Source organism: Lupinus angustifolius, chromosome LG10 (assembly GCF_001865875.1).
Source record: "Lupinus angustifolius cultivar Tanjil chromosome LG10, LupAngTanjil_v1.0, whole genome shotgun sequence".
Lineage (NCBI taxonomy): Eukaryota > Viridiplantae > Streptophyta > Magnoliopsida > Fabales > Fabaceae > Lupinus > Lupinus angustifolius.
This window is the reverse complement of record NC_032018.1, coordinates 10,964,935-10,976,169: the sequence shown is the minus strand read 5'-3', so window position 1 is coordinate 10,976,169 and position 11,235 is coordinate 10,964,935. Positions and strand designations below refer to the sequence as shown.

Sequence of the window (11,235 nt, the reverse complement as noted above, 5' to 3'; positions counted from 1 at the left end):
TTTTTATGTCACATGTGAACAGATCCACCTAGCACTACTCAACCCAATGGTTTGACACTTTTATCATTCAATGCAAGTACAAAAACAACAATCTATCTCTCTAGTATATATAACAAAACAGCTTGAGTGTGCAATTCTAGATAGCAAAAATCTCATGAATGTTGCAATATTTTCAAATGGTATTAACCTCTATTTTAATTTTAAGAACTTGGGACATCAAGCAATATAGCAAAACAGAAATCAACTACACTAATATGAATTGATCTGTCTAATAATGCACCACACGTGCATTATTACATGTTCAAGAAACTCTGCACATATAGTTCTGGAAAAGATGCACATGCATACCATGATTTGACTATGTAACACTAGATAGCTTGTGACAAGACCAACCCACCAAAATTTACAGCATATACCAAAAATAAACCTATACCCAAAAATCATTCCATTATGTCCAAAAGAAAAAAGTTCTGTAGTTAGAAAATATTTTGTGCAACCCAAAAAAAAGTTAAAAGTGCTAATGCACTATAGTTTCCAACTTGACTTGATTGTGTCATTTGGGTATTGCCATAGGCTGATTTCTACTCCCTACCCTGCTTACATTCCTAGCTTTGTCTTTTTTTATTATAAATATTTACACTATTAATATATATATATATATATATATATATATATATTATATTTTTATTAAAAGAAAAAATGTATAAACTGATATTGTATCATTATATTATCCATCTTCATTTTCAATTATCATTGACTCTTAAGTAAAAGTAATTCAAATAATTGTGCATAAATCTTTACACTATTGATGTATAGATATTACACTCTTAGTTTAAGAGAAAAATATGTATACACTAATAGTGTTTTTTACAGTATCATTGCATTCTCAAACCATTTATTTTCAATTATCATTAACTCATAAATAAAAATTACTCAAATGAACATAAATCAGCAAATAAGCTAAGTTTTATCTATTAGAAATTTAGGGTTAGTATGTAATGTTTAAATATGTTAGGATAATTATTTATATTAGCGAAATTAAAGTGAACTTGTTGAAGTAAAGTTTATACTGATGAAAATTATTACGTAAATAACAAAAAAAATATTTTTATGTGTAAGATAGACAAAATTCAAAATAAAAAAAGTATGCAAAATTATTTTTTATGAAAAAGTGTGAATTCAAAGTGGTGTAAATGTGTATGAAAAGAATTTAGATCATCTCCCAATAATAGGTGGAAATTATGATATGTGCCACAAATAAATATCTAGCCATCACGATTTTAAATATTTTTAATAAAATAATTTTTAAATTTAATAAATATCTTTTTGATGATTTCACTTGAATGATATGAATAGTAGTGTTTATCATCATTAAGTAAATCTGGTAATAAAGTTTTTCCCAATCAAAATACAAATGGTTTTCATGATATACAACTTGTTTTAATATATAACTATAAACGGGAAAAATGCATAAAACCTCCTTAAACTTTATGTTTTTTTGCGAGTAGGTATTATGAACTTTTTTTTTTATAATTACTTCTTAAACTTTATTAGTTGGTGAAATTGATCCATGTATAAATATATTGTTAAATTACACATAAATAAGAAGGAAATCGTTGCATCAGACTCATAATACTAGCAATGTAACAATACAAGGTAGTTTGATGATGATATCTAAAGGAAACTACCATCAAAATAGAAAAGTGATTCAAAAGAAGAAAATAACTAAATTATCAAGTTAAAAGTAATTAATGTAGTAGTATTATTATATATAAAAATAAAATTAAATTAACAGTTGAGATTAAAAAAAAATAATGGGTTAAAAAAATTAATTACTTTTAATTTAATATTGTTTTTATATAGGGATTAATTTCATCAATAGTTAAAGTTTAAGGGATAATTAGGGAGAAAAATTAGTCTATGATACCTATTTGCAAAAGACATAAAGTTTATGGTGTTTTTATAGACTTTTCCTAATATTGATACAATTTTTTGTACTACAAATGATATATTCTCACCCTTTTTGGATAAGAAACTAGTCTATTTCAATATGTATGGTTATTCTTCCCAATAAGTATCACTCTCATAAATTCGATAAATTTTCTCACTTTTAGATACATGTGATTCCTTTCCAACTCTATTTCTCACCTTTTTTATACATGTTTTCCTAAAGTACATGAATAAAACATAATGCAAGATCACAGGCAGCAAGATAAGAAATCAAGTTTGAAATAATTATTATGTTTCATTTATATATACATCATGGTTTTATTCGGAGTTGACTTGTGTAATTGTGTCTTTAGTTCATAAAAGTACTGCATTTCCTTTTTTAAACTTTGTATACACATTTTATGTTGTATATAGATCCTCATCATTTTCGAAGGAAATAAGACATTAGCCCTTGAATAATTTCCTTATACAATAAAATAGTGAATTATATTTATGTAAAATATAAATGAGAGGGAAATGAATAACAAATTGAGAAAAAATGTAGAGAATCTCCACACGGATTACAAAAGGAAGAAAAATAATTTTAACATATTTGCCTTAAATTAGGGTATTGATCAAATATGTTATCTTTGAAGGTAATAAGATATTTTAATAATGTTTAACTCATTTAAAGTGCATCTACAGGATTAATTTCGAAAGAAAATGTTATTTTTTGCTAACAAAAATGTCTAATAATTTATCTAACCATAAAAAAATCACATTTGGATGTCGTTTTTCCAATGATGGTTAGCATATTTATTAATCAAAGTTAGATTTGATATTTTTATAAATTCTACTTTATGAATGGATTGAAGACCATATATTCATCGATGCCTTATGTTAGATCTTGAGTTTAAGTTGTTATGATTGAAAGTATGTAATGGACCCTACATGAATCTTTCCACTTGGATCAGATTAATCAGAGCTTAGTAAAGTATTCCTTCCTAAACAAATTTTTAAGGGTTTAGATTTTTATTTATTTATGAATAAAATAATTTAACGAAATACAAATTAATTTTTCATCTTATATTTCAATACTTGAGGATCCAATATCTGAGGGGATCCCAATTCAATTAATCAATTAGTCAAATTTCAATATGATTTCCAACCATCAAAGCCCAGAGTTTCTGTAACTTAATGTTGATGATGAGTTTCATGCATATGGTTGGATGCCAAAACCATAAATCAATAATTTCCCATTCTTTTTAAACGAGTCCTTCTCTTCCACGCTACCTTTTCTTCTTTTGGAGTGTAAGTCATTGAGATCATGTGCATCAAACCTAACTCCTTCACCTTACCCGTTCGTTCACAACCACACCACAATACTAAAACCAGTGTTCTCAAAATGGACTGGTCCGACGATCTGATCGTTAATCGAACTTGAAAATAATTGTAATTTACAGTCTTAACCGAATTAGTGTTAATTTTTTTGAATTGAAGAAATTTTAGTCCGATCATAGTAAACTTGGTTAAATCATAATAACTTATGAAGTAAATTGGATGGTTCACTTAAAATTTAAAAAATGGAACAATACTCTAATCTTTTGTTTTATTCTGGTATAAAAAAGATAGAGAGATGTTACTTCAATATAATTTATATATGACTGTTAATTATATAAAATTTTAAATTTTATATAATTATATATTTACAAATAAAAATTAATAATTATATATGAAATTATTGAGTCCAACTAGACGATTTAATCATTTAAATCAGTTAAACTTAAACCTTTACGGCGGTGTTTCACAAAAAAAAAACTATTTCACATATGCCACAAATATAAATGTCTACCAAAATTGGCTCACTCTAGAGAATCAAGTGTAAATATAGCTATTATTAGGAAAATCATTAGTTGATTATGTTGAGATACATAGATTGTGTAATTGTTAAATTTAATTAATATTTGGATAAAAATTATGATTATACACGTTATCCTTTAATTTTAGTAGAATTCATATTAGGTAAGTGGATTGAATTAATAAAACCTTTAGAAACCCTCTTAAAAAAAGTACAACAATTGTTTATGTGTATTAGATGTTATGCATAATTAGTCATAAGCTCAGATAAAATGTAATAATTATGTCACACAATTAACATTCAATGTAAAATTTTATCAAATCTTTTTGATATAGAATAAATCAAATAAAAACTTACATAGGATTAGAAAATATTAAATTCCACTCATATATCTCACTCCACCTAGTAGAATTAAGGACCGACGCTTTGTTTTTATCCTCAAATACACCCATTCTTGATGAGTTAAATCCATTGGAGAGTATTTTAACGGTGGACTATAGGAGTAACTATAGCATGTGAAATAGTGGTGAGTAGGACTCGATTCTACCCATTTACTTTTTATTTGATCTCATCATGATCGAATTTGAATATGGTTGGATTTTATTGAGTCTAAGACCAAGTTTGGGTTCAAAAATTAGATATGATCAATATTTAAGTTCAAATAAGGGACAAACATGACCTGACCCACTCAATCTCATGGTCACATGTTGGTCATATTTGTATTTGTCTATTCAATTGTATATAGAGTAATAATATATATTTGGTCCAAACTAACACTGATTCTCTAAAAAAAATTCAAAATATATACATATATATAAATGATTAACAAAAAAAATATATATATATATATATCATTTCACATGTCAAAATTATATATCCATAACATTGAGAAAATTTATACATTCTATTTAATATTGAGAAAATTTTATTTAAAAATATATACATTCTATTTAATAAGGTCTAGGTTTGAGTTTAAAAATTGATATAATTAACATTTAAAGTCGGTTTAGCCTTAAATAGTTTAAGTTCAAGCTTAAAATATAATTCACCCAAAATTTAAGATCGGATAAGGGTGAAACCTTATCCAAACTAAGGCGACATCAACTAACATGTAATTGGGTAATGTGAAAGGATTTGATTAGTTGCTTAAAATCCTTCTCAACCAATAAGGAGGATACTTAATATTACTACATTACCATCCCAAAAAGTAGAAAAAGGTAAAAAAGAAAGTAGAAGAAGAATTACAATCAACAACATTCCACATGCAAATCGCTTTATTAACTTTCATTGTTTCTCGTCATGATTGTTACACTCCCTTTACACCTTCATCAACCTAAACACACCCTGCCACTGGAACAAACAAAGAAACGAGAGCTCGAAATGAAGAGACAAAGCAGCGCGATTTCTCCGTCGTCATCACGGCGAGAAAACTCGCCGGCAGAGAAGAAGATTCACGCCAAGACCATCGGCTGCATGTCCGGCATTCTTCACCTCCTCTCCAATTCTCACTCCCGCCGCCAACGCCGATTCCTCACATTTGGTCCGTAACCATTTCCAAACAAACTTTGTGTGTAATGTTTTAAATTGTACTGCACTAATTTATTTGCAGTTGGCATTGAATTCAAATTATACTGCTCCAATATTACCGTCAGTTATACAATTATGGTGTGACATTGAATCATACCATAATGTATTCCGTACACTTTGAATTCAAAAATATATTTTTAATCTTAACCTTAGTGGAATATGTATTACAATAACCACAATTACATTAAACAAAATCTTTACCAATATCACAACTAGCACCACAATTTAAAATATTATTATGGTTACTGCCTCAACCATGTCACAGCAGCACAATAACATTAAACCTTGTGACTAGCTGGATAATAAACACAATCACAATAATTATTTTCTTCTCATTTGTTCTTATTTATCAGGAAAGAAGCAGACTAAGAATCACAGTCCTTCTCCTTCCTCGGGAACGTTGCAAGGAGAAAATGTGAAAGAAGAGAAAATAGCTGATGTTGGTGTAGAGCGTAATTCAAGATCGTCGTGCGAGGTTCTAAGGAGTCCGACATTGCCGGCGGAGATTCGGCGATTGAGTTCATCGGCTCCGATCATGGCGGATGAGAAACGCACGAGTTCACCAGCACTGGTGGCGAGACTCATGGGACTGGAGAAAGTTCCGGCGACGCCGCCGGAGTCAGTGGAGGGAAAGAGGTTGAGGCTGCTGGGGGCGTTGCAGAGATGTGATGAGGATTTGAAGGCGCTGAAGAAGATTATTGAGTCGATGCGGTCGGAGGATTATGCTCCGGCACCGGAAGCGGTGGTTAAACTAAACGCCGTTGTAGATAAAGGAAGAATGGTTCCGGTGTTTAATGGAGAGCAGCAACAACCGAGTCCGGTGTCTGTGCTCGACGAGTTCACTCGTTCGCCACTCAGTCCGAGTTGCTGCTCAGGACGACATTCATTTGGTGAGTTCCTCTTTTGTTCTTCTTAATCATCATGGTTATTTATTTATTTTTCTAATCACAATTTTGTTAATGTATTTGTTAACATAACTTTAATTTTCAATTTTTTTATTATATTTATGGTCATGCTATTTTGGTTGGGAGGAAACCATGCATTAGGAGGCATAAACAAATATTACAATTATAATTATAATTATATATTTCTTATAAAATATTTTTCCTTTTTATTTCTTAATTGGGCTGAACATTCCCTTTTTAAGTTAATTTTATGTTTCATGATTATAACATTTACATACTACTTCCTTTTAATAGGACTTCCTTTAAAGGTGTATCCATGTCCGATCCTTGTAGCAAGTTGTAAGTCTAATAATGATGACTAGAGACTTATTTTAAATGAAAAATACTTTTAGTTAAATCTCTTGTTATTGTTTAATTTTATAAATTTTAGGATTTTTAAATAAAATAAGAGATGAGATAATTAAAATTTTAGAATTTTTAAATTTTTAAAATTGATATTTTTTAAACTTTATTATTAAAGATTCACATAATTAAAAGTTTTGGATAATATAAGAGGTTTACTTTTTTGTGTGCACAAAGTCCTCCAAAATTTCATTATAGAACTCGGGTGTAACATATTCGTTAGACTTTAGAGTTTCTATTTTCTAATGCCAGATAGGCAGATAGTTAGATCTGAAAATGGTTTTTCTGTCTTTTCTTGAGTTAATTAGATATTAGATTAGTTTACATATTTACATGCGGTGAGATTATGGATCTCACTTATCCTCTTGTTTTCCACAACTTTTTCAAAAGTGCCTTCTTTTCTCCTTAGAGTCTATAGGAAATGATGACTAAAGCGGGGAAGGAATAAATAAGACACAAATAAACTTCCTATTCATATTTTGGATTAGTAGCAAAATGCTTCATTTATTAATAAAACATGGTAGGAAGCATATACAAAGAGATTATACAAAGACAGAGTAAAATGAGGTATCAGTCAAGTAGAAAGAGTTTGAATCTCCTCATCATGAATGCTAGAATTAGATCTTGTTGTATCCATTATGGAAAGAAAAGAAAAATTAAAAATAGGGGTAGTCCATGCTTTGACGTCCATAATAACCCAACATTAGAGTAAAATTAGTAAATTGCTATTAAATCAATTATAAGTGGCATTTGCTTATGGTAAACTGGCTCTTCTTTCTTTCTTTTATTCCAGCGGTAAAATCACACGTTAAAATATGAGGAGAAAAATAAAAAACTCATAAAACTAATAGCTCCATGATCAGTTTTTGTTCTTAAAATGAAAGTAATTGCCATTCTTCCAAACCATTTACAGTCCCTAAGCTCGTAATAATGTAGGAGTTACTACCCATGAAGAGGAGAGACACAATGATATTTGATCAAAAAAAAGCACATGCTGCAAGGATTCCAAGTTTAAAGTCATAACTTCTGGTGTTCAACCCCATCATGACCATCATAGTGGGAGACACATTAATTTCCTCTTACCGTTGCAACTATCCTGTACCCATTGTAACACAGTGATTTACAGCTATAAGTTACTCCTATAGTGCAAAGTTAAAACAATTAATAAATAATTCTTCTTCTTCAAGTATTCTCAAGCCCAAATGTTTGTTTGGTTCTGATCCAAAAGAATAAAAAACTAATAAATTAGGATACTTTAGTGGATGGATCTTGGACCATAAATTTGTACTTAAGAACTATGCCACATTGCATGAGGCAGTCAAAAGATGTTCAAAAGAAAAAGGAGGGGGAGAGAGAGAAAAGATGACACAAACATTTGGAGCTTTATCTGCCATGGGCCATGCAGAAAAACCTACTTTTGCAGGGATTTGTTAACTTTCAACCCCACCACTACCCATCCCCAACAACCAAGAACCTTTGTTGCTTGCTTACACAGGTACTGCATGAGCATTCATGCGTGTGGTGGCATCAAGAAATCATTGTTTTTGTTTTCAGTATGTTTTGGAGGGAACATTTATTGTTGTGTACATCTCCCATTAGCATTACTTTATCCCCACAAATTAAAAATAAATAAATTAGGCAGCATACCTTTATCCTTAGTTGACAAGATCAAGATATTACACAAAATTGAAAAGGATAGATGAAAACGTAAAATGTGTCTTCGTAACACAGATCATAAGATCCTACTAAATATTGATTTTTTATATATACATACACACAAAATAATAAAAACTTCAGTTTTCTCCATGGCTATAAATAACAAAATTAACAAGTAGCACTTGATAAAAATTAAACTTCAACATCAAAATATATGCATATTAAAGTATTAGGTCCTATGTAATCGCAAAATTAACATGTATCAAAACCTAATATCTAAATCAATAAATCAAATCATGCAAGGGATATCAAGATAATCATCTTCGTTGAGCTCTTCATCTTCATTAATCTCATCAAGTAGCTCATTGGCATGTGCTTCAAATCCACATTGTTATGTACATTGAGCATAAGTTGTTCTAAGAATAGAGAGAAATGGCAATGGTATTTGTTCAAAGGATAGAGAAAGCGAGCATAATTTTTCAAAGAGAACACAATGAGCATTACGAAAATGAAGAAGGAAAACTTACTTTATGAAGATGAAGATGAGAGGAACTTCTATTCTGGGCAGGTCAAATGATTTTGGGCCATGGGTTTCCCTTATGCACAAGTTTAGAAGATTGAGATTTTACAACTTGGGGCTTTTGCTATAAGAACATAAACTCGTAAGATCTCGAGCGATTTTACGATCCTACGCTCTTCCCCGACGATCTTAATAGTGGTGGTAACATCGCATTCAAAGTTGGCACACGACTCATTAGCTCTTGAAAACTCGTAAGATCTACCGATCCTACGAGTTAAATCGAGAGTTTAACTACTATGCCTATATCAACTCTTTTATAGGAAAAAGGTAATATAACATATTGAAACAATTAAATTCATTTCTTTATTTGTTTCTATATATATCATCTGCATTAGTTAGTGTATCAAAATAGTTCCCATTGTTTCCATATATATGATCAATTTAATTCAACAAATACTTCATCATGAGATTATGTGAATGATTAGTGGTTATTGTGATTATGATTATTGTGGCTATTGTGATATGAATTTTTCTTTTTGTGATTAACAAATATTTTTAAATTTAACGTGATCTAATGTAATTCTAATGTAATCTGATACAATTGTGTTACGGCATGATACAACGATATTAGTATGATTCAATGTTACATCATAATAACAACAATCATTATGACTACAATAATATGGTTGCATCTGATGTGGTCCTCATTTGAAACAGTATACTAGAGAAGCATGTAATATATATGTTGGTAGTAGCATACTACAACAGAATTGAATATCGACTATGCCAATTTCGTGGGGTCAGACACTAAGTCATATCATACTCATACTCCCAATCCTGGTGTAAATACATGCCTTTGACCATCTTGAATAGAAGGGTTAATATAATTCAGCATTGACTTAGTCTATCTAATTTCTAAAATAAATATTGGAATACAATTTGTTAATAACATCCATAACTTGTGTGTACACAATTAATTTACAAATATTATAAATGTGGAGAATTGACATTTTATGCACAGGGCAAATGCAACAACACAAGCAGCAGTTACTAAAGAAACCAGGAGAGGAAGAAATCAGCAGCACATATATCAATGAGAGAATTATGACAAGTGAGTTAATACAAAACAAAGTAAATAAGGAAGATCATTCAATTATGTGGAGTAGTAAAGCTATGGTAAAGACTGTAGAGGAAGTGTGTAGGGACATTGCTTGGGGAGAAAATAGAGAACTTGGAAGAATAGGGTTGGCATTGCAGGATTATATATGCAAAGATTTGATTGAAGAGATTGTTAGGGACTTAGGTTGCTTCTATACACTTCCCTTTGAGACATGCAAGAGAAGATTGTGCTTCTAACTAGTATTAATGAAGGTAAGTGTATTAAACTCTACTCCAGAATTATAATTGGACCAATGTAAGCACCACTATTGTAATTGTGGTGCTTACATTGACTTTACTTTCCCTCAATCATATACAATTGTGGTAAAACAATGGCAACTGCAATTTAATATTGGTAAAACTTATTCATTTCTTATTTCTTCATCTATGTTAAACATGCAATTGCATTTAAGTTAATTAGCATGATATTCGTGCAATATAATAATCTACACATAATTATTAATAATATTAATTTAACTTACACCAGTACCTATTTTGAAATTGAATTCTAATAAATAAAACAAGTGAAAAAATATATGCATATTTCAAAAGAAATCTTTTAATTAAGTGTCAATTCTAATGTGATTACTTTTAGGAATGAGAATAGGTTTTTAAGGCCTGGGTTTAATCGCATTGTCTGTTGCTATTAATTTGGTTGCAATTTGTGACAGAAAACGATTATATGTAATGGTAATACTAGAGTTTTATACATTATTAGTTCATTATCTATTATTCATTTTAAATTATTATTAATTCTTTAAAAAATATAAAAATTAATGATAAATAATATATTAATTGTATATAAATTTTTATATTAATAAGACATAGATATTACACTTTTTGAGACATTTATAACAATTGACCATACATATTTTTTTTAAATAGATGTCTTCATTTTTAGCGATGAAAATGGTAATTCTTTGCAAGTTTCATGGTCGAATGTGTCACGAAACAAGAGAAATAAAGATGTTGGTAGCCATTTTTATGGCAAAAATAGAAAAAGCTAAAGCCAAAAAGATGTTATTATATTTCAAGGATCAATTACCTATTCGTTCTCCAACAAAAAATTATTATAGGATAGCAACTAAATCTTATTTCCCACATATCAATGATAAAATTTAAAGTAAATACTCATTTTAGTCTTTCATATTTTTCGACTTTATCAGTTTAGTTCTTCAAAAAAGAAAAGACTTAAAATGATCATCCAAAATTTTAAATGT

The 11,235-nt window shown here is 29.5% G+C and overlaps 1 protein-coding gene across 1 annotated transcript; it reads left to right on the top strand.

The window, feature by feature from the left end:
• Positions 5,017–10,247, top strand: LOC109357762. Its single transcript, XM_019601805.1, has 3 exons — positions 5,017–5,327; positions 5,728–6,264; positions 9,879–10,247. Exons 1-3 carry the CDS (start codon positions 5,087–5,089, stop codon positions 10,211–10,213), a joined length of 1,113 nt encoding a protein of 370 aa, XP_019457350.1. The 5' UTR covers positions 5,017–5,086; the 3' UTR covers positions 10,214–10,247.

Coding starts and splice junctions, on each gene's coding strand:
- LOC109357762 (XM_019601805.1), top strand. CDS start 5,087: ATGATTGTTACACTCCCTTTACACCTTCATCAACCTAAACACACCCTG. Junction 5,328..5,727: donor ACGCCGATTCCTCACATTTG/GTCCGTAACCAT, acceptor CTTATTTATCAG/GAAAGAAGCAGACTAAGAAT. Junction 6,265..9,878: donor CTCAGGACGACATTCATTTG/GTGAGTTCCTCT, acceptor TTTTATGCACAG/GGCAAATGCAACAACACAAG.